Genomic DNA, 23,220 nt, shown 5'->3' on the forward strand with positions numbered 1-23,220 from the left:
AAAGTTCCACAAAACGTGGTTAATTGACCCACCCGGTGGAGTCAATGATGTTGTATTTACACGTACATGGACCACTGGTGGCCGGTACGTACGTCACCTATGCCGTCGTCAGTTTTATACTTTTTGCTGCTAGCTCAACAACAAGCCTTTGGAGTCGTCCCATTGACCCACCACCTTTAACTAAACTTATTTTATTGTGGATTTCGGTTCCACACCCACCATGATCTCTGCACCAAACCGACGAAACAGTAATTGTATTGCAAGAGCAAGAAGGGAAACTTAATTGTGGTGAAAAATGGAGAGTGTGGAACATGCATATACCACAACTAGATGGAAAGTAAGCATACTTAATTATTATTACTGATTTATCATTAAATATTTTTCAGTCATGAAATGAAACTTGTTACTTCAATTATTGTCTATTATAGTTATTATTATTGCTCGACTTGTTTTGTTTGATTTGTTTAAATATTAACATAGTTATTACTTATTAGTGATGTATCATTATTCTTTTTCTATGGTTTTTCAGTCGTTTAATACATACAAGTATTTTTATTCAGTTTTATAGTTATTTATTTTCCTTTGTATTGTTGGGGTTGCTTGTATCTTGTAATTAGTGGTTTCTCTTTTCGTTTTAATAAGGCCTTTCAAAAAAGAAGCTATTTAATACACAAGAAATATTTTTTAGTTATGTTACTTGTTAGTTCAATTAGCTATTATAGCTATGATTATTATTTGATCTGTTTGTTACTCTTTATTTGATTTGTTTGAATATTTACATAGTGATTTATCATTATACTTTTTTATAGTAATCTCTTTTTCGGTTATTTAATACACAGAAACTATTCTTAATTCACTATATCGTTGTTCTTCGTTTCAATTCTTTCAAAATGTTTAATAAGCTTAAAAGTAAGTTTGATTGGAACAGGTTCATCATTTGGCATGTTTGGAACTTAAAAAAATCATGGAAAAAATCACAAAAATATTTACAGCACTTGAGTCAGCTCGACCCCGATGCAAATCAGGATTACAAGTGTTATGCTCTTTACACAAAAGCATGGAAAAATGCAAATTGCTTCTTCGCTATTGTTCCGAATCCAGCAAGCTTTACTTGGTACATACCTATGTTTCTTTTCCCATGTCTACATGATTCTAGATTTAATTTATCATTTTTGCAGGCGATTAGCGGTGAGAAAATCATTGTGAGGTGTGAAAGGATTCGTTATTCGTTAGAGTTATGTTTGAGCCAACTTCAAAACATGGTCGAACCGAAGTTGGCTGCACAGGTTTGTTAAACGCAATTGATCATGTATGTTCTTATAATATTATATGTGTTCCTTTATGTTTGTGTAATTTTATATTTTTAATTATTGCAGATATCCCAAATTGTAGATTATATAAAAAGTGTAGCTTTTGCTTTGGATGCATCAGAAGATGAAGCAGGGAGAGTGTTACTAGCTTTACTCCATCAAGACATAAAAGCATCAAAAGTTACTCAAACTGAGGAACTAAAAGCTTTCAAATTTGCAGCTTCAAGGTTACACATTATCTCCCCGTTAGCTCTCGTGATCGAGAAACGTTCCATAAGAAAGGTGCTTAGCAAGATCAGTGATACCGATCCGGTGAAAAAGAAAATCTTGAATTATTTATTCTATCTTTTGAAAAAATATGGGAGTTCAACTAGACCACAAGAAACAGAAGGGCTTGAAGGTGGTGATGACGGTGACGATGTTTTCGATTCACTTGAAATACCAATGCGGTTCAAAACCCGACACTTGAGTGTTTTCTCGTCTAGCTCGGTTCCTAGCTTCAACAGTTCTTTAGGTGATTTGAATCTGCAAGTAGACAGTGTTTCACTCATATCTACTGATGCTGGAACTGATGACGGGTTTGATGAGATTCAAGAAAGATCTAGAGAGTTTACGTCTGATCCGGTTCTAGATAACGGGCCAAACCTGTTTATACTTGGAAATCTTTCTGTGCTTCCGTGGCCATCAAGACGTAAGGCGGTTGAAGATGTGAAAACACAGTTACAAGATGATCAAGATTCTCATTCGTTCATCTCTACAAGTTATGTTAAACCTGTTTTCAAGTTCTTGAAAGAGGCGGATCGGTTAGGTGATGCGGTAGCAAGAAGGCATGGAGCGGAGTTGCTTTTAATGTTCTTGAAAGAATCCAGGTATTTGTTATTAAGAGAATTTCATTTTGAATGTTTTCTATGAGTCTATATCATATTTTAAATTTGGTTTGAGTATATATAATAGCGATATACCTTTATTGTCATGTCAGAACAATTTCACACAGATATGTATAAAAATATGTGAATTTATGGCCGCGCGTATGTTTTTTTCACCTAAATTCTATATATTTTGCATTATGTATGCGAATAAACAATAATACATTAATGCATATTTTTTATGCAGATCTGACAGGCCACCTTTACCGAAAGATGTAATGAGAGACCTCTCTTTGCTTCTGGATTCAGATATTACTGAAGAAGTGTTACGAATACTAGAACTGCTATCTTCCCACCATCTTTACATTACCGAAATTGTGACATCTGGCATTCTGTTAACTATTTTAAAACTAATAAAAAACCAAAAGAGCAAACAACATAATGTGATTGTGGCTCTCAGAGTGCTCTGTAACCTTTCTGCTCACATGGATCTAGGACACCACATGATCTACCTAGGCTTCATTCAAGATTTGGTTCCGTTTTTGGATGATCTGTTGCTGTCTGGTTATTGCATCAAAGTTTTAAAAAATCTATGCGCGATTGAAGAAGCTGCAGCGCAGTTTGAAAATAACTGCATCGTCTCCATTGGTGAGCTGCTTGAATTAGGTAAAGACGAAGAACAAGAAGATGCGGTTGAGATTCTGTTGTCGTTATATTGCCAACGTGACGAACTGCATGGAATCTTGATGCAAGACGGAATCTCTATAAATTTGGTTAACATATCTGTAAATGGTAGTTCCAAGGGTCGGTTATTGGCGAGTGAGTTACTTCAGCTATTGAATAATGTCCCTGATGATAGTTCTCAAGTATGCAGCAGCCTTTGGGACACCTCGCAAAGCACAAATGGTAACGTTAAAACACGTTCCAAGAAGTCGGGATTTTCAGTTGGATTAAATCGAAGTTTAAGAAATCCGTACGGTAGCTTTCTTCTTTGTTGAAGAAGTTTGCAGTCGTTAACTGTGATTTATGTAACTAGTTACATATATATGCTTTTAATGTACTGTTCTTGCACTGTTATATTTTGGCTGATACTCAGATACTAGTCCTTTGGCATGTATAAAAATCACTAGTTAAACTTACCTGCAGTTGATCCTCTAATTGTAGATAAAATAATTAAATATCATATTAATGACAGTTAGTTATCAACATGATTACTTTTATTTAATAAGAAACAACTGGCATAAACCATATCGATTTAAACGGATTCAATTTACAAACAAGAATCTGATTTCACAATAATGTTTTTTGATGTGAAAAATAAACTTATTATTTTTCTGTCACAAGAGAAAGTACAACAAGAGGTTGAATTTATTCAGAGAAACTAATAATAGTCGCCTTTTATGAAGTCGTTTAACTTATCCATTTCACCTCTTTGTTGATCCACAACTGCCCGAACGACATCAACCATAGAAATCATCCCCACTATCCTTCCATCTATGACCGGTACATGTCGTATCTGGTGTTCTGTGATCAAACCAACTCGGTTTTATCAGTAAACGGATCAAAACCAACAACTTGAGTAACTATTAATTATAGCATACTTGACATTAGTCGCATTGCTTGATAAACATTTGTATCGGATGTCACCGTTACCAGTTTGTTCTGGTTTGTCATGATTTCCATGACTTTCGTGTATTTAAATGATTTATCCTTGGCAATTACCTTCTGCAAGCAATCTGGATATTACGGTCAATTGCATATAACTTTATGACTAAAATCATTATCTCATATTAAAATAAATGAAAATATATATGAAATAACTTAATAACCTCTTTCAGTGACGATTCCTGCGATTATTTGTTCATCTCCGGGCTTTAGAACCACTAAAGATCCAATATTGTTTCGAGCCATCTGCATATATACTATAACTTAAAGTAAATATTCTCAAATTAAAAGAAAAATAATTAATGTGGTAACAACATACTTGCTTTGCAGCATCATAGACAGTGTCATCACTCTTGCACCAGAGCCACGGTCCGTCTTTTTCATCTTCTTTTTTCATTAACACTTCAGCAACCGTTGTATTTTCCAAACCCTTTAGATGCATCAGTGGTGATTCTATAACCGATGCATTTTCTGTATACGCTTGCAACTGTTGCAAAACCGGTACACGAAATGTCTCGCGACAAGATTTTATGACACGTGCAATAACTTGCATCTTGAGTGAAAACTGATAAATTTTGTGCTTTGGAATTGGGTTCGTGTTATGGTTAAATATATGAATGAAAATTGGAAACTAATGTTCTTTTCTTGAATTAGTAAACAGCTAGTCAAAGAAAAGGATTTTCAAGCTTTTGTTTCACAAGAGGTTGCTTCAAAACTGGCCAACTAGAATATTGCATTCTATATTATTACTTATACTTTGGTCATTAAGAGTAGTACATTGAAGGTTAAAGGGTGATGCTAGACTTGGCAGACAAGGTAAACCAGCATCATAAAGTTGTCTACAACACGGGTAAAGTTTCATGTTTTTAGAAACATGAATTGCGTGTTTCCAGTGAATCGAAGTTGTATTTATAGCAACTTTCTCATCTTCATGTTATGATATCACAAAACTGACAATTTGGAACAATGGCTGAAAAAAAGTCTTTAGGCTTCCGTTTCCGCTTACCTTGGTTCCCACAAGCCTCACTACCTTCCGCCCGTCAGTCGCCTACCCAACCACAACGCACCACCGCACAAACCTCTGTTGCAGCAACTTCTGCTCAAAAGCCACCGTTTCGGCCTCCAGGGAAAGCCCCCGCACCACCACCAGCACCACCGGCAACTGCAGCTACAACGCAACCTTTTTCGCCCAGACGATCTCAGCCGTCTATTTCAACTAAGTCATCAGTACCCAAATCTCCAACTGCTAAAACTACTGAACCTGTTGCAACTCAGCCCACAAAAGGAACTCAAGCCACCACTGAAACTGCAGTGCCAAAAACACCGCCCCCATCGCCAACATCACCATCATCATCGTCGTTGTCGTCGTCGTCATCGTCATCATCATCGTCATCATCGTCATCACCATCTTCTTCACCTAAGTCATCATCACCCAAATCTCCAACTGCAAAAACTACCGACTCTGTTGCAGCTCAGCCCACCAAAGAAACTCAAACCACCACCGAAACCATACAAACTACTGTAACTGCATATCCAACAACCCCACCTCCATCGCCACCATTCGGTCCACCTACACAAACTCAGCCCCAGCCTAAATCTCCCCAGACTCCACCACCACCACCACCATCTGCTTCACCGAACTCATCATCACCCAAATCTCCAATTCTTGAAACCACCGAACCTATTGCAGCTCAGCCCGCCAAAGAAACTCAAACCACCACTGACACCGCAGCTCCAGCATCTTCACCACCAGCAAAACAGTCTCCAGTTTCAGAACCTGTTGCAGCTACGCCCACCATTGAAACTCAAACCTCCACCGAAACCAAACAAACTATTGAAACTGCAGCTCCAGCATCTTCACCACCAGCAAAACAATCTCCAATATCTGAAACCACCGAACCCGTTGCAGCTCCACCCGCCAATAAAACTCAAACCATACCGACCACTGAGACTGCAGCTCCAGCAAAACAATCTCCAATATCTGAAACTACCGAACCTGTTGCAACTCTGCCCACCAAAGAAACTCAAACCCCCACCGAAACCATCCCAACCATTAAAACCGCAGCTCCAGCATCTCCACCACCAGCAAAACAATCTCCAACCCGCACCCCGCCCGAATCTCCATCTCATTTAACCTCTAAACCATCATCCTCGCCACCATCACCTCCCAAAAATAAACTTTCACAAAATGCGGATTCAAATAATAATCACTCCAAATCTCAAAACCCAAAATCAACAACCGCAATCCACACCGACATCTCCAACTTCATTCACAAAATAACAAAAAAAGAATCTGCAGGTGAGACTCCAGCACATGCCATCACACTCGCAGGTAGCAACACGGGCGCATTAATGCAACTAGACTTGCATGAACTCAAAAGAGGCAATAACCACACTACTGATGACAATGCCAATGCCAGCTCACAAAAAGATGATGAATATAAGGAAGCATTGCCAAAGGCAATCGTTAATAGTAATATTCAAGGTGTCAATAACTCAATGATGTTCAACAGTTCTGTTACCGAAGGCAGTCCAGGCGTTCATTTGGTGTTTTATGGTGATGTAACAAATATTGATGGTTTAATGATTAAGAAAAATATGAAGTCAGTTGATATGCAACGGGCGGAAGTGAATGTTACTGTGCCGGAGAAGGTTGTTTATGATCTGGCAATGGGAGATGATTTTATGGAGCCGGGTGCGTGTGAATTCGAAAAAGATGATTCGCAGACGTGTGGCACAAGTTATGAGATTGAGGTTCTTTGATTTGAATATATGTAAAGAGTGACAAGTGAATAAGGATGATGATGCTTTATCATTCATCAAATCAAATGTATGGTTTTTAACGATCCACCTAAAAATTTTATCAGTCTTATATATGAATATGAACTACAATGATGCATCTGAAACCAGATTGAAATATATAGGTAGTGTGGTGAGACACGCAACACTACGATGTTAATGAAAACATCCTTATATCGATCAAGGAAACACTATAATGCTATGGTTGGCTGCACAAGACTTGGTAGCCGTATCATATCATGTCAAAACTGAAACGTGGGATGACCATGATTATTGTTGAGTCGATTTGAACACTTTGAACTTTCAATTTAATCTATATAACAAGACTGCTGAAAAATATAAGATTTTTCTATATTCCACATGAACTTTCAATTAACCTCAACTTACTACGAGGACAAACGTCCTCAACAGATAATGTCGAGACAGACCAACAACGGGCAAATAAGATCGTACCACATATTAAATATATTCCACGTGTCGTACTATCTATATTTCTTAAAACGCGAAAGCCTATGCACAACCCAACATTAAATGTATTCCAAGTTGTAGTAATTCCAATATTTCTTAAAACTTAAACCCTTGTTCAGGACCCAACCTGAACCAGGCGAATAGAGACCATTGTCATGACAATAACTGAAGTGTATATGGAGATGCAATAATATTACGATATTGTTTTGTACAAACTCTAAATGCTTAAATCCCATAATAAAGCCAAGGATTAAATTAAATTTAAAAAAAAAAGGCAAGGAATTAAAAAAGACACGCAAGTTAAGATTCATTATTGTCCAATAATGCTTGTTGATTCAACTTGAAGCAATAATCATGAGCTTTAGATATACCAACATTTGCACTACTAGGCCAACAAACTCACCGTCGCATCATTCCCTTTTGTTTTAGCCCAAAAAAATATGTCAAATCCCTCCTGTCCTTCAAACCACAACACGACACGTGTTACGTTAACACCTTTCTTTTTTTTTTCTGTAATCTGTGAGTGAGAGCATGGTTCTATGAAATTAAAGAAGTTGATCAACTTTGTTCACTACATAATTTATCAAATTTCTAAGAATGTGATCAAGAGTGCTTAATATGATTTCAAGTTATCTTGTTTTGCTTTTTTGGTAAAAATGTAATGTAATTATCGTGTCACGACTCACCTCCAGTTTAAATGTAGTTGGTTTGAAGTTCTGGGGGTGGTGACAGCGAGTGGTGATGGTGATGGTGATGGCGGCGATGATGATGGTGGCGGCGGTGATATAGTAGGTCTTTTTTTCTGGATAAATCCAAGTGATCTTCTGGACGATAAGCCGACCTCTTTAATACTTCGGATCCCACCGTTCTTCATTTCTCCTGCCAAAACATAACTCTTGAATTTAAACCAACTGATGGCCAAGATGATAAAAGCCAAACAATTAATCGTGTTATAAGCTTACATACCATTGTAATCCAATAAGTTTGCAGATGCAGACAACCGAATGAGAATAGGCGTGATGACAGTGAGAGCAGCCCAGAAGAACAGTATTACAAAAAAGGTTCTCCACAACATTTCTCCAAAGCTTGAAAACTTTTTGGGAGAAAACAATTTATATCAGCAAATTTTCAGTGTGCGCGCAAGGGGAGGAAGACCTTTAAAATATAAGAAAAGACTAACATATAAAAAATGAGCTGTAAGACAAGATAATGGTTAAACAAGAGTGTGTTGTTAAGAATATAAGAGTGTACTAAAACCACTTTAGACATGAAAAGAATCAGAAGTACATAACAATGAACTTGTTGACTTTGTCTGGTTGGTAGTTGGGAAGTGGTTATGCCAATCAGGTACATACAAGTCTAACAAAAATCCCACCTGGCATCTTTATGGACCAAAATTCCATTTGGTTGGGACAAAACTGTCATTATACATACCTTGTGTTATTATAAGGCCCTCAAACAAAAAGCCCACCTGTAAACTGATGCATACAATATTGCAAATAAACCAGCAGACAATATTATTATTAGGAAATCATTTGCGCTTAACCAGCAATCCAAGTTGTTTCTACTGTGTAATAATAGCAAAACATCAGTACTCATATTACTCCTACACTATCTTAAACCTAAACAGCTGCTTCTTCAACCTCGGTGACTTGGCGAGCCACCAGTCGCAGGTGACTTCCTCCCTCCATATTTCTGTTAAATTTTAACAACCTTTTAATAATATAAAAAAGAAATATACAAATTTAACTTTCTTTTGGAAAAAGATTTACCTGCTTTCCAAAGTTAAACGGGACATATTTGTATTTAATCATGTGCATGATTTGTCGCTTCATAGTGAGCGCAAACAACACAATCCAATAGCAGAGCAGTATTGGCCAGAAAACCGGGACATCAAACAGAGAAAAGAATGTCATCAAGAAAGCTACCATGAAAGCCTTTGTAATCGCATACCTGCAATTATAAAATAAACGAGTTTAATCTTTTGTAGAAAATGTGTGCGCTATTGTTAAACTCACCAAAATTTGAACTCTGGAAGGCGGCGAATAAAAGGCCTAAATTCATCAGAATCTTTTGTAGGAAGTGCAGCTCCATCCAAAGCTTCAAGCTCAGGATCAACCTTTGGTGACAGAAATCCAATCAACAGATTCAAGATGTAAATTCCCAGACCGTAAGAGATGATGTAAAAACCTTGAAGATAATAGACCCGCAACACATAAATTGCTGCAACACAAAGTGTCCCGATCCACCTATGAACCGGAAGCGGTGTTGATTTATCCAGATAGATCTGGAACAATCTTGAGAATTCAGTTTTCCACTTGGTTAGGGGTGTCACTGGGGACGCAACATCACCCCCTAATCCTTCCATTTTAACCAACTTTTAAACCTTTCTGTAAAAACTACAAAGTAGTACATAATTCAGAACCCAAAACAACGACAAAAGTTGTGTATATTGATAAACTATACATAGAAGCACAATGAAGATAATTACAAAGCAAACATAATCAAACCACATCTTCTAACTATGATGATTATATAACAATAAAACCTAGCTAATGTATTCTCTAAAATGAAAGTAACACTAAATATAACATAATTCAGATTTGCAGCATATTCAAAAGCAATGAGTGCAAACTGTCAACATCTTAACTAACCCTAATTTTTTTAAGAGCATATCATGTCCTTATGACCCTGATGATTACTCAAATGTGTGAAAAGTAGACTCTAATCGAGCATATTTGGATTACTGAAACCGCCATCAACGAATTAGCTAGGTCAAAGAGGATAATTGTGTTAAAACAGATCAAATATGAAAACCGCAACAAACAAATAATACTTGATCAAATCATAGCTTCTAACTAAGGTAATTATATAACAAACCCTAGCTAACATATTCTCCTGAATAATAGTATTTCAGTTTTGCAGCATATTCTAAAGCAAAGAGTGCTCACCTCAAAACTAGAGTTATGAGAGTCTAATTGTAAAATAGCACAATCACATGTATCATTGATTACTCAAATATGAGAAAAGCAGACTCTAATCAGTTGGATTATAATAATAACCGCTATGAACGAATGAGTTAGGTCAAAGGAGGTGATTGTGTTAAACCGATCAATCAAATATGTAAAAGCGCATCAAACGAATAATAATAATAATACTCATCTGATTTACATAACATTTATGAATATATTATACGATTGAGATATAAGCATGTGAATCGATGAGAAAATAAATAAATAAATAAATAGCAGCAGTGAGAGTTCAAGAGCGAGCTTACCCAAAGGAAATTGTAGTTTGGGGCTCTATGCGATTTGCGTGAGAAGAAGACGATTATTATTGTCCAGATTCGCACCGACTCGATTTTTATTAGCTATTATTTTAATTTGTTCTATCTTCTTTTATAGGGTTTGTGAAGTGAATAATACTTTGATGACAAGTTTACTTATTATTTAAGAGTTGATTGATGTTTATTTTTATTATTTTTAAGACTTTTGGCATAATCGGCCAGACTTATTCCATGAACCGGTAGAGCAATCGATCAACGAAAATCACACGTATTCGTGAAGGAACTTTATTCATTATAAAAAGAAAGAGTTTTAATAAACGAACATCTACATATTAGTTTGTGTGGTTCTTTTAAATAGACCGCAACACTTTTCTCAGCCCCCTCTCTACGATCTTTGACATCCTCTCTGATAGAACGTAACATCCCACTCTCAAGCAACTCCTCCTTATCTCTCTCTCTTTAACAGCACACGTCATTTGTTGATCAAAACCCAAAAGCTCTTGCTTGCAGTAGGTGGTTTAAAAAGAATGAGGTGTTGATCATGAGACCGTGTGTACTGGATGGAGCCTCTATGGGGGTGTCATGCGCCATGTGGCGTCACTTTACCATAGGGGCTTTATAGTTAAAAATGGTGTAGTGGATGAAGCCCCAACCAATCATTACATTATTATTATTTTTTAATTATTATTTATCAAAAAAAATAACAAATAAAAGACCCACCAATCAAAACCAACTGTCCCACCCTCACCCCATAGCGCCCCGAGGGCCGCGTTGCCTTGGTTGGGGAGGACGCTTCACTACAGGTGGTCTAATTATTGTATCAATCCTTTTGACATAAGATGTGGCCATAAAGCGTATTGGGATGACACAAGCCTTTACGATTTTGATTTTATTATAAAAAACATATTTTTTGGATAACTTTAGCGAACGAATGGTTGATCATTATATAAGTATATGGTATCCTTTGTTGAGGTAGTTTTGAAAAGATGCGGTTCTAATTTTTCCGAAAGAGAATAAGAAAAAAAAATGATTCTGATCTTCAACATTTTTAGCTTAGACATAATTTTAATGATACTCGTATAAAATTAGATAGCTCGTATGTTTAAGTAAAATTAAACAGGAGTTGTTGTTATATCTACAGTAGTTATTATTCTGTTACAGTTATCTTTATATGCTATTTCTGTTTCTATTCTATCTTTTTATTAGATCAAAGATATAGAAAAATTAAAAATTAATCTATTATTATGTTATAAAGAACAAATAAAAAAGAAATGTCCAAATATGTAGAAAACGTAAAGCAAAGAACAAAATTGTCATTTGACAGTTGTTGAGGGTTGTTTAATTGGTATACATACGCAGTGAGGCCGGTGCGCAATCGGCGATGGGAACCCTAGGAAGAGCAGCTTACACCGTCGGCTTTTGGATCCGTGAAACCGGCCAAGCCATGGATCGCCTCGGCTCACGCCTCCAGGGCAACAACTTCTTCAAAGAACAACGTATTCTTTCTAAGCCCTAATTTCATGACCTCACCATTTTCAAATTAACTCATCTAACACTTCAGATTTAGGTTTTCTATGCTAAAAAGTGATTTATTTCTGTTCAAAAGGGGGTTGCGGCGCAACTTGTTGCCTGTTTGCCTACCACTTTATTGTAATCGTTTTATAGTAAATTATATAAAAATACATTAAAGTTGACCCCAATAATTACAAAGGACATTTATATGTTAACGAGTTGTAAGTCAAATTAGGTTTTAATTTGATTCATTTTTTGTTTATTTGAGGTAGAATTGATTGAATCTGTGTGTTAGATTATTAAAATGAATGATTTGCTGACATCTAAACTGCAATATGAAGTTTAACACCTAGATGCTCGATTAACTGGCTGTCTAGCTCCTTTTCTGTTTGTTAATTTATTAGATGTGTTCTAGCAGTTAGGCTTGTAAATGAACTGAACGTTCAGTGAAATGTTGGTGAACCGTTCGGCGAAAAGTTCGTTTATTTAATAAACGACCGAACATGAACAAAAAGTTTGTGTTCGTTTAACTGAACGAACCTGAACACGTATTTCATTCATTCATTTATGTCCGCGAACTGTTCGTTTAGAGTTTAGATTTTATACAAACGAACATAAACAAGCGCGAGTATGTTCATTTTCCAAACAAATGAACATGAACGCAAGTATTTGTTCGGTTATGTGTTCCGTGTTCGTTCAGTTCGTTTACAGGCCTACTAGCAGTCGTTCAGTACTATATTGTAGTTACAGTTTATTTGAAACAGTCTTTCTTTTTGTCAGTTTCCAGGCATCGGACTCTGATGAATGTATATGATAAAGCCCCTTCGGTAGCTAAGGATGCGTTTGTGGCACCAAGTGCTTCTGTTATTGGGGATGTTCAAGTAGGGGCTGGATCGTCTGTTTGGTATGGATGCGTCTTGAGAGGTAACGGTTACAAATTTTGGCGATACTCCAATTGTCTTGGAACAGTCTTCTAGTTGCAATTGATTTTTTTATTTATCAATAGGTGACAAACTTGAAAAAAAAAACAAGATCATACAATTTGGAGCTGTTACTTTGTTGAACATTTGTACTTTGCAATAAATCATGTTTATAATTTATCTATCTGATCTGTTTATTATCAGGCTGTGACACTGTAAAAAGGCTTTAGGTGGGAATGCAAATTTATGCTTAAGTTTATAAAAAAATAGGAGCCAATTTTTTCAAGTAATGCATTATTGGAACGATTGAACTAGCCAATTAAAAAGTCAACTGTACTGAAATACTGTAACATGGCTCTTTTAGCTTTTCTATGTGTACATTAAAGATATGATGATGCTTTTTTATGGTTGCATGAAGTCATGAACTGCTTATGTGCTGTCATGATTGATAATATACGTAAATGGCTACTTGATTACGTGGACCGTTTTAAAGCTTTAGCTTTTCTTCACATCGTTTTGTACTTGACTATGCCACTTTATCACTATATGTTTTGTTATTGGTACATGTGTGTTTCTATGTTACATGCTTTGGAGCCGGGGGTCTCCTTGGAAGCAGCCTCTCTATCCTCATGGATAGAGGTAGGGTCTGCCTACATCACACCCTCCCCAGACCCTACCAATGGCTTTTGCTATTTGTGGGATTTACTGGGTAGGATTATTGTTGTTGTTGTTGTTGAAACTTCAATCAGAATTTAATTTTTGCTGATACCAGTTATTGGTTATTGTTTCACTGATGAAATACAGTTTTGTATATAGGTGATGTGAACAACATTAGGATTGGATCTGGCACTAACATACAAGACCACTCACTTGTCCATGTTGCTAAATCTAATCTACCCGGGAAGGTGCATCCAACTGTGATCGGGAACAATGTGACTGTTGGTAAGTAATGTGTATTAGAAGTTTTAAAAAAAATATTCTTTTTACCATTATAAACAAATGATTTAATCAAACAAAATACAATTCAGGTCATAGCGCTGTCTTGCGTGGATGCACTGTTGAGGACGAAGCATTTATTGGTATGAAAGCAACACTTCTTGATGGGGTGGTTGTAGAGACATGCCATGGTTGCTGCTGGAGCCCTTGTTAGACAGGATACTAGAATCCCCACTGGCGAGGTTCGTATTATGATTATTATTATTATTATTATTATTATTATTATTATTATTATTATTATTATTATCAATGTTGTAAAAGTCGTTAGGCGGTCCTAGGTGGTCGACTGGGGAGTTGCGAGTACTCGGGAGTAGTCGGGGATTACTCGGAAAATACCTAAGGAGTACTCAACCGAGGCGGGTAGTACTCGATCTAGGCGGGGAGTAATCGGGGAGTACTCGGCCACCTGCTCGGGAGTTTTACAACATTGATTATTATTCAAACATTTGTATGTTTTTTTGGTTAAAAAGAGCTCAAATGTTTCTCATTGAAGTTAGTTGTGAATGATGTAACAGGTATGGGGAGGGAATCCTGCAAAGTTCTTGAGAAAGCTTACAGACAAAGAAATAGCCTTTATTGCTGAGTCAGCTGCTAATTACAAGAGCCTTGCCGAGGTTCATGCCACCAAGAATGCAGAGCCGCTTGACAAGAATGAGTTTTTGAAAGTGAATCAAAAGAAGGTTAAAGAAGACAAGCCCTTGATTCAATAATTGTTTGGGTTTTTAATCGTGAAGAATCGGTCATGAAAGTACTTTTTTTGTTATTCCTTGTGAGTTTGATGTTGACGAACAGATGCTTATTTTAAGCAGGTTGTTTATGGATATTGGATCGGCGGTCTGTCCCGGTCTTTTCTAATAAAGGTTATATTATTCGAGTTAGTAATGTTGGGTTTAGACCTTGTTGTACTGTTTGTTTTATTGAACTTACATTGAAAACTTCAAATGGATTCGATATTTTCTGTGCCTGTTGATGTGGATTTGAGTAAATTGCAGTAATTTGAATCGTATTCATAGGGATCTTTGATCTCCTCAGCACTATTACAGTACACAGGAATTCAATAGAATAAGATGAATAACACAGAACACCAACAGGTAAAATGGTAATGAAAAATCATATGCTCTCTCATATATATAGTTTTGGTGGTTTGCTTTGTTTTGTGTGGAGCCGGGTCTCTGGAAGCAGCCTCTCTATCCTTAGGGATAGAGGTAAGGTTTGTCAACATCACACCTTTCCAGACGCTACTAGTAGCTTTGCTATAAATGAGATTTATTAGATATGGCTGCCGTTTATTTTGTGTTAAAAGTTCAATTCAGTTTCAGTTTCAGTTTCAGTGTATTAAACAGTAAGACATTAAAGTCCCGAGAACAAGCATGTATTCATGAAATTAACATTAAAGTCCAGGAGAACATGCATGTATTCATGAATTAGCGATGAATATTGGCTGCCACCTAACTCGTTACACGTGGTAGATCTCTTTTGTTATGGTGAAACACTACCCCGTTGATAATGGTAATTAAGTTTCAAAAGTGTTCTAATTAAGTCACTTAAACTTTAAAAAGACTTAACTTTCATATTTTATTAAATTAAAGGTTTTAACATGTTTTTTTTTACCTTTTTTTTTGTTTCACATGGGAAATCTTTTTACCTTTTTTTTTAAGTTGACGCTAAGTGGCGACGTGAATTTTGTTATTTATTTTTAAATTTTAATATAATTAACGTTTTTTATTTTTTTTTTTAAATTTAACTACATATGTTGCAAATTCTGACCACCATATCTCATCCTCAATTTCTTTCTTGGCACACAAAAAAATCGGTGAGACTCAATTTGAAGATTTAGTGACCCGATTTGGAAAAAATATGAATGAGTGACCTAATTAAAACACTTTTGAAAGTTGGTTACTATTCTATGAGATATTCCCTTAAAAATAACATGTGGTATGTTTAGAAGACGATAGTGGTTCATTTAACTGCAAATCAACATATAGGTTTAAACTAAGAGTTCAAAAGGTCCCACCATTGAAAACAGAAACTCACCAAAAGAAAACTGCAATTAAAAGACTCTTGGACCAAACAGTAGGATCAACAAAACAACTGCACTCCTCAAATATCCATCGGAGCCGCCGCCTCTGCAGCAGCTCCTCCCTGGTCAGGGGCAGCACCACCAGCATCACCACCAGCTTGCTCTGCAGCACTCTCATTTACCGTCGCATCTTCACCGGAAATCTCAAACTCATTAATCAATGCTTGTACAGTTTCTTGGTCCAATATATCGAATGCTTCTCCCACACCAATAACAGCAACCGTGCACACACTGCTGGTGAGTTTTTCACCTTGCAGAGTCTCTCTTATGGCAAACAACGCATCCTTGACAAGTTCATCTCTAGAAGATTCTGTGAATTTCTCAAACTTCCGTTCCAAGTATGTTTTTGCAGCTTGTGAGCGGGACCCAATGGCAAAAGCTTGATATTCAAAGTAATTGCCACTAGGGCAGTTGTAGTAGAGATGGGCCCCAGATTCATCCAACCCAGCAACTAGTAGTCCCACACCATAAGGTCGTTTCCATGAACGCTGAGTGCAGACCTATCAACAACAGACTATTTTAAGAAACAATAATCTCATCTACTTTGCTTAAAAACTATAATACGAGTCAGTGGTGCTTAAAGTTAAACAATGTCACACAAAATATGTTAACATAACCATGTGGTAAGAAACTAAGAAAACTAACGGTCACACATGCCATTTGGATATCATCTAAAATAACAGATGAAATAAAGCATGCATAAAATATGGCATAAATACTATAGTACATCTAAAATAACACTCTAGATGTAATGCTGGAGAAATGAGGAAAATAATGTGCATTTTCACTCTTCCCTTATAATAATCAAAACCATTGAGAATCATCAAGAACAAGCTGCTAAGGGTGTTTAGTACCTTAAAAACACAACGGATGCCAAACATAAACAATCAGCAGATGGCATTACATAGAACTATAATCTCAAACAGATGGTGGTATGGTGCGTATGTGTTCTTTATAAAGCACCAAACAAGACTGTTCATGAGTAACTAAGGTGAAGTGTGGTGCAATGAACGATAACTTGACCATAACAAAAGCTCTAAACTTCTAATATAGTTCAAGTAGATGTCCATTGCAGTCCACTCCATACAGTAACCTTCAACATAATATTCGCATAACTACAATTGCACTCTTACTATCATCTTTTATGGTACCAAACCACCATCAATCAACAATCTATCTTGTTCATCTCAAATGCATTTTTCCACAGTTTTCCAACTTAAACCAAGTAATGAGCATCGAACTCAAGTTTCTACCAGCAGAAGAAAGCATAACTAATCTCCCAAAACTTTTAAAGCCAGTTATAATTGCAATAGCAGTATAATCAAAGAACAAATTTCTATCTACTATCAGCATTCAAATAATTATATTATCAACAACAGTACCTGAGCTTTAATAATGATAAAATTATTAATGGCAAAAAAAAACCCCCAACCCGTTTCGACCCGAAAGCCATTCCGACCCGAACAAAAACAACCCTTTTTGACCCGTTTCGACCCTAACCCATTCCGACCCGGACCGTTTTAACCCGGACCTGTTCCGACCTGAACCAAAAAAAAACACTTTTTTGTTAGACCCGTTTCCAGCCTAACCCATTCCGACCCGTTCTGACCCAACCCGACCGATTTACCAGTCCAGCCATTAATATTCACAATTCCCAAATTAAAGCCTAACAATCCAAATCACAACTAAATTATCACCAGCATTACCTGAGCTTTATCCGCCAACTGCACAACCAAGCGGCCAACAGGAAGCGGAGCCTCGTACGTATAGCCATAATTAATACACTCGGACCTCATATACCTGGACAAAACACGGCCGTCAGCAGTCAAGCCAGCAATGGCGACACCTATATGATCATCCACTTTAAATATCTTCCTCTGGTGCGAGGAAAGCTCCGAATTGGCCTTATTAACGCAGGCGAGAACCACGTGAGTGTTGGATCGGAGACCAATGGCGGCTGATCCTTGCTTCACGGCTTCCATGGCGTACTCCACCTGGAACAGCCGCCCCTGTGGCGACCACGTTGTCACGTCGGTGTCGTATTGGTTTCGGAACATGTTCGGTTTTCAGAGTAAGCTTGTGAAACAATTCAGTGATGATTTTTTTTATTTATTTACCCAATGCATTGTTTGATAACTCTTCTGCAATTAAGCCCTTGCAAAATAGAATTGTACATAAGTAGTCCCTCGGAGGGAAACCCGGCAAAACGAGCTCCTGGCCCCACCACCGTATAAAACAAGGACGAAAAAGAGGGGTCGAGGCTAGAGGTGTTCAAAAAAACCGGTTTTAGAACCGGTTTGGTCGGTTTAACCGAAAACCGGTTAATAGAAAAACCGGTTATTAAAAAACCGGTTAGACTGGTTATTGAACCGCCGGTTAATACTTCGGTTACTCATTCGTGGACAAAAACCGGTTATTGAACCGGTTAGTAAAAAAACCGGTTAAATTTAAAAACCGGTTATTAAAAAACCGGTTAACCTAAAAACCGGTTAACCGGTTAACGGTCAAAAACCGGTTAACCTAAAAACCGGTTAACCGGTTTTTAGGTTAACCGGTTTTTGACCGTTATAAAACGGCCATATGACCGTTTGGGTCCTTTTTTGCCCGTTTTTTCTTGATTTCTAGCCGTTTTTTTTAACATTTTACCCCCACAAACAACTATATATAGTTTAGGTTGGGTAGGTTAGCTCACACTCGATTATACAACTCTACTAGCTCTAAACGTTTATTTCATACGCGATTATTTTGTTATCTCACACTCAATTATACCACATTACCACTCCATACGCTCTTATTTCGTAGTCGTTTATTTCATACTCGTACTCGTTTATTTCATACTCGTACTTCAAATTTTTAAATCTTGCACAACTAGTTTATCCGGGGTTTACTATCCAACAAGCCCCATTGCTTTACCAAAAATTGCTGTCATGTGCACAAAGTTGAGTGAACTTGATTGTAGGGGTGCACCTTATTTTGATATGGGTGTAAAAATGAAAGAAAAATTTAGAAAATATTTTCAACAACTACCCGCTGTTTTGACATGTGCTGCTGCGTTAAACCCTTGCATCAATGTTGGTGGTGTTGAAGCTTTAATAGAAAAAATTTGTGATGAGCTTGGGTTAAACGACGATCAAAACCCCTATTATAGCCAAACTTTAAAGAATGCTTTCAACACCACCTTGTCAAACATGTATGATGTCTACCTTACAAAATACGGGTCGTCTTCCCAAATTCATGACTCGTTAAGAGCTGTTGCCCAATCCCAATCCCAAACCGACCTTGAAATGGGGATGTACTACATGATTTGGGAAGACGCCGGTAAACGTCAAAGGGTAAACACCCCAAGCAGTGAACTTGGAAGGTATGGTGGTACCAACTTTGTGAAACACATGACGCCGGATGAATTTAGAAGTCTTGATTTGCTGGCTTGGTGGAGAGGTAAGGAGGATGAGTTTCCGATCCTCGCCGCCATGGCCAAAGATTTACTAACGGTCCAAGCTTCCACGGTAGCTTCGGAGTCTGCTTTTTCTGTTTCTGGCAGGGTTATATCGATTAGGAGGACTCGACTCACTGCACCAGCTATAGAGATGTCGATTTGCTACAAGGATTACTTGGACTCTTTAGATAGGGCACAACATCAACGCTCACTCGAGGGGGAAATGGAGTATGAAGCGGGCTTGTATGAAGACGAGGTCAATGAAGGACACACTCAACCAATGACCGATGAAGAAGCCGCGTACGACGATTACCTAAGAAATAGCTCGGGATCGGGTAGCGAAGAAAATTAGTTAAAGAAACAGCAAACATGGAGGCAAATCATGAGTAAGAAACAGCAAGTTGTTCATGTAATCGTGTCTAAGCATTCTTTTTCATAATATGTGCTCTTATTTACTTGTTGATTTGGATTTTTCTAATTTAGTTAAAGAAACAGCAAACATGGAGGCAAATCATGAACAAACTGCGATTGGGAACAACAGGAGCATCTGCTAGTTCACGATTTAATGTTTGTATTTTTGAGTTAAATCATGAACAACAGATCTTGGCAGAGATTTCTTCAGTGTTAATGATTTAATGTTTGTATTTTTGAGTTACGAATATGCGATAACGATTTAATGTTTGTATTTTTAATGTAAAAACTATAAATGAAAGTTATGTGTGTTTTAATCTTTGGTTTGTTGAAAACACATTCACCAACACACACTCATACTCATCTTCCAAGCTAAGAACCCTAACAACGAAAGCAAAGAATGGCTTCGGTCAGTCCGTTTTGCCTTGTAGTTACCGGTTTGCCTTGTAGTTACCGGTTTGTTTATACTGTGAAAAAATAATGGTCTTCATTAAGTACAAAATATAAAAAACAAATATTCGTATTTGAAACCGCGAAATTTAAAAAAAAAAAAAAAAAACCGGTTAATAAAAAAAACCGGTTAATAAAAAAACCGGTTAATAAAAAAACCGGTTCTAACCGGTTTCTAAACCGGTCCTAACCGGTTAGACCGGTTAGGGTTTTGACAGAAAAAAACCGGTTATTAACCGGTCCGGTTATTAACCGAACCGGTTTTTTTCCGGGCCAAAAAAACCGGTCCGGTTAATAACCGAACCGGTTTTTTTAAAAAAACCGGTTTGTGCACCTCTAGTCGAGGCGGTGTTTGGCTCATTTTAGGCTCGTTGTGGAGTCCTAAATGAGCCCACTACATGTGGCCTTAACTAAATAATATGCATCTTTATGTATGGATGTATGTATGGGGTAAGGTTAAAATAAAAACCCACTTGAGTTATGAAAACTCTAGAAACTCATTCTTAACCACATGTTTTTAATTAAAGTTTAAATCTTGTGGTCCACAATAAGAGTGAATAAAAAATGTAAATATAAATATAACTTTTTCTCTCTTCTGAAAATATATATAAAAATTAGTAAAAAACGTTAAAAATAGCAAAACAATTTTTTTTAGTTTTCGATGTTTTGTATTAAATGTTACAACATATATTACGTGTGTAACAAAAAAAAAACGATGTTACATAGGGTTTTCACGGGTTTTTCACAACTCAAGTGAGTTTTCATTCTATACTTCCCCTATAAGTATGTATGTATGTATGTATGTATGTATGTATGTATGCCCATATATAAAAGTAATTAAGCAAAGACATAAACTAATTCAATAATAAACAAGTTGAGCTCGAGCTTGTAAATTATAGAGCAAATTGCAGTTGCATTCTTGTGGTTTTGAGGCGAGAATCACTTGCGTCCCTTCTTTGAAAATGAATGGTTTGTGTCCCTATGGTTGTTGAGTGGTATCATATTGCGTCCCTCCGTCTAATTCTATATAAAAATCTATCGATTACGGGGGCGGGTTCGTATTTTCACCCATATATGCAAAATCCTACCCACTTCAACTCTTCTTCTTCACGCCTAGAAACAATCTGCGTCCCCATGCTTTCACTCCACTGTTACTGACCACTGCCACCATCTCCTATGTGCGATGCTTTGCCCTGGTCAAAACTCCTTGCTTCTAAAAACCCTCATACGTTTGTTGTACACCACAACATCACACTCAACGTACCGTTATTGACCACCTATCAAAACCCACTAACGCCTTACCACATCCATTGTACGAAATAACTACATTTATAGTCATGATCATCGTAAATGCGACATTGGCACACCTTTCGTTGCACTTGTCTGTGGTGTTAAACTTTTGGCCAAGCTTGAGATTCGATATCCGGTACAAATGAGGAGACAAGGAATATGGGATCGAGTACATGGTGTCGGAGTTTAGTATAGTATTGATGCATAATTATGTCTAACAGTGGAGTTGATTAAGATTTTGAGCTTTTTGGTGATCAAGGTTTATCATTGATCATGGTTTTTTTTCTTGATCAATTTCATTGTTTTCGATCAAGTTTGTAATAATTACGAATGATTTTTAATATAATTAGTTAATAGTTAATTAGGTAAAGTTAATTATTATGCATAAGAATTGGAATTTGGTCGAATGTTTTTAATTTGGAAGGAAATAGACGGGTGGACAAAAACTGCATGCATGCATACAAAGCACATGGACGCAATTGAGAAATCATAAAAGGGCATACAAAGTCTTTTAAGTTGTTTTTCAGACGGAAAATTGATGGAGGCCGGGGTGCAAAGTGATCCCACCTCAAAACCACATGGACGCAAACAACTCATTTTTCAAAAAATGGGCGCAAGTGGTTTCCGCCCCAAAACAATAGGAACACAAATCGCAATTTAATATACATTAAATTACTCATAAGTCGAGTTTAATATTAAGGGTTTGTTTGGCAATATACTTTTGAATCAATAAGATGTCTAACTGATTAAGAGGTAGCCTCTGAATCATTCAGCATGTCTTTGAAGCTTAATCGTTAAAATGCTCCATTAGCCATTAAGAGGTGTAACCAAACACCCTTTACCTCTACTAGCAGAGGTGCTCGCGCGTTGCCGCGGGCTCGCACAATTATCCCCTCATATCGGTTTGCAGTGTTTGGTGTGGCGTGTAATGAGTTATCAATGCAAGTGTGCTGCCACATGTACATATGGTTTGTTGGATTCCATAAATGTCCTTCCCAAAACTCACGGGGCCGTGACATTTGGGTTCGTGTCGATGGTTTTCGGTTGCCAATAAAAAATGTCACATGTTTGATGTCTGACACAAGGCGTGAGATTTCAAACTAAATTCGTCGCATCCTTGAAGTTTGTTATCAAAACCGTCTCCGTGATGTTTCAGATTGCTTTCGTTTCCTCCGTGAGATTTTGAAAAAGTTTGAACGTTCAAATACACTCACCATTAACTAACATGTAAAAGTTTATGGCATTCTGTAGCACTATGATTCGAGTTTTTAATTATGCCAACTTCGACCCATTACAGAAAAAACATAAACTAGGTCGACTTGCTAAAGATAAAACATTAGAGGTGGCAACATGAATGGTTGGATTAGAATGGGTTTGGCTCAGGATGGGTATGGGTAAGGATGGATTTTTAAAATAGAGGGTTAGGATGGGTATGGGTCAAGATGGATAAAGTTTTATGTATAAAATATTGTAAAAAATTTTAAGCGGGTCATGGGTTTCACCAAACCCAAATAGCTTTTAAATCGGGTTATAAGATCTCATTTATTTGTGTTACACTTTCATCATCAAATAATGAGTATATTATTAACTTTCTTACAATAAATAAAATTAAAATAAATATATAAATATTATAAACGAATAATGTAAAACAACCCCGTATTACAGGGGATAAAAGCTAGTGTGTGTGTGTATATATATATATAGAGAGAGAGAGAGAGTTAAGTGTCATTT

General features: G+C 36.9%; 3 protein-coding genes, 1 long non-coding RNA gene and 2 pseudogenes across 6 annotated transcripts; 2 read left to right on the plus strand and 4 right to left on the minus strand.

Moving 5' to 3' along the window:
- Positions 1-283: 283 nt before the first annotated feature.
- Positions 284-3,264, plus strand: LOC143587758 (U-box domain-containing protein 5-like; annotated as a pseudogene). Its single transcript, XR_013144965.1, has 5 exons — positions 284-337; positions 929-1,114; positions 1,179-1,286; positions 1,377-2,179; positions 2,424-3,264. The product of XR_013144965.1 is annotated as a U-box domain-containing protein 5-like (transcript).
- Positions 3,265-3,530: 266 nt separating this feature from the next.
- On the minus strand, positions 3,531-4,737 carry LOC143587759 (CBS domain-containing protein CBSX3, mitochondrial-like). The gene is made up of 4 exons (XM_077068952.1): positions 4,161-4,737; positions 4,006-4,087; positions 3,778-3,912; positions 3,531-3,700 (listed from the first exon to the last, which is right to left on the minus strand). The coding sequence occupies exons 1-4, from the start codon at positions 4,392-4,394 to the stop codon at positions 3,558-3,560; spliced, it is 594 nt and encodes a 197-aa protein (XP_076925067.1). The 5' UTR covers positions 4,395-4,737; the 3' UTR covers positions 3,531-3,557.
- A 718-nt stretch (positions 4,738-5,455) lies between these two features.
- On the minus strand, positions 5,456-5,944 carry LOC143587760 (uncharacterized). Its single transcript, XR_013144966.1, has 3 exons — positions 5,922-5,944; positions 5,619-5,813; positions 5,456-5,522 (listed from the first exon to the last, which is right to left on the minus strand). It is a non-coding gene; the product is annotated as an uncharacterized LOC143587760 (long non-coding RNA).
- Positions 5,945-8,608: 2,664 nt separating this feature from the next.
- On the minus strand, positions 8,609-9,497 carry LOC143587762 (protein RER1B-like). The gene is made up of 3 exons (XM_077068953.1): positions 9,127-9,497; positions 8,881-9,061; positions 8,609-8,803 (listed from the first exon to the last, which is right to left on the minus strand). Exons 1-3 carry the CDS (start codon positions 9,474-9,476, stop codon positions 8,747-8,749), a joined length of 588 nt encoding a protein of 195 aa, XP_076925068.1. The 5' UTR covers positions 9,477-9,497; the 3' UTR covers positions 8,609-8,746.
- Positions 9,498-11,774: 2,277 nt separating this feature from the next.
- Positions 11,775-14,699, plus strand: LOC143587763 (gamma carbonic anhydrase 1, mitochondrial-like; annotated as a pseudogene). The gene is made up of 5 exons (XR_013144967.1): positions 11,775-11,890; positions 12,687-12,830; positions 13,643-13,768; positions 13,855-14,004; positions 14,338-14,699. The product of XR_013144967.1 is annotated as a gamma carbonic anhydrase 1, mitochondrial-like (transcript).
- A 1,086-nt stretch (positions 14,700-15,785) lies between these two features.
- LOC143587764 (proteasome subunit alpha type-1-B-like) lies at positions 15,786-17,960 on the minus strand. Its single transcript, XM_077068954.1, has 2 exons — positions 17,609-17,960; positions 15,786-16,402 (listed from the first exon to the last, which is right to left on the minus strand). The coding sequence occupies exons 1-2, from the start codon at positions 17,957-17,959 to the stop codon at positions 15,923-15,925; spliced, it is 831 nt and encodes a 276-aa protein (XP_076925069.1). The 5' UTR covers position 17,960; the 3' UTR covers positions 15,786-15,922.
- Between the last annotated feature and the right edge of the window lie 5,260 nt (positions 17,961-23,220).

Source organism: Bidens hawaiensis, unplaced genomic scaffold (genome assembly GCF_021521415.1).
Source record: "Bidens hawaiensis isolate Kalapana, Puna unplaced genomic scaffold, B.hawaiensis_p1.1 tig00035861_1, whole genome shotgun sequence".
In the NCBI taxonomy this organism is placed as follows: Eukaryota; Viridiplantae; Streptophyta; class Magnoliopsida; order Asterales; family Asteraceae; genus Bidens; species Bidens hawaiensis.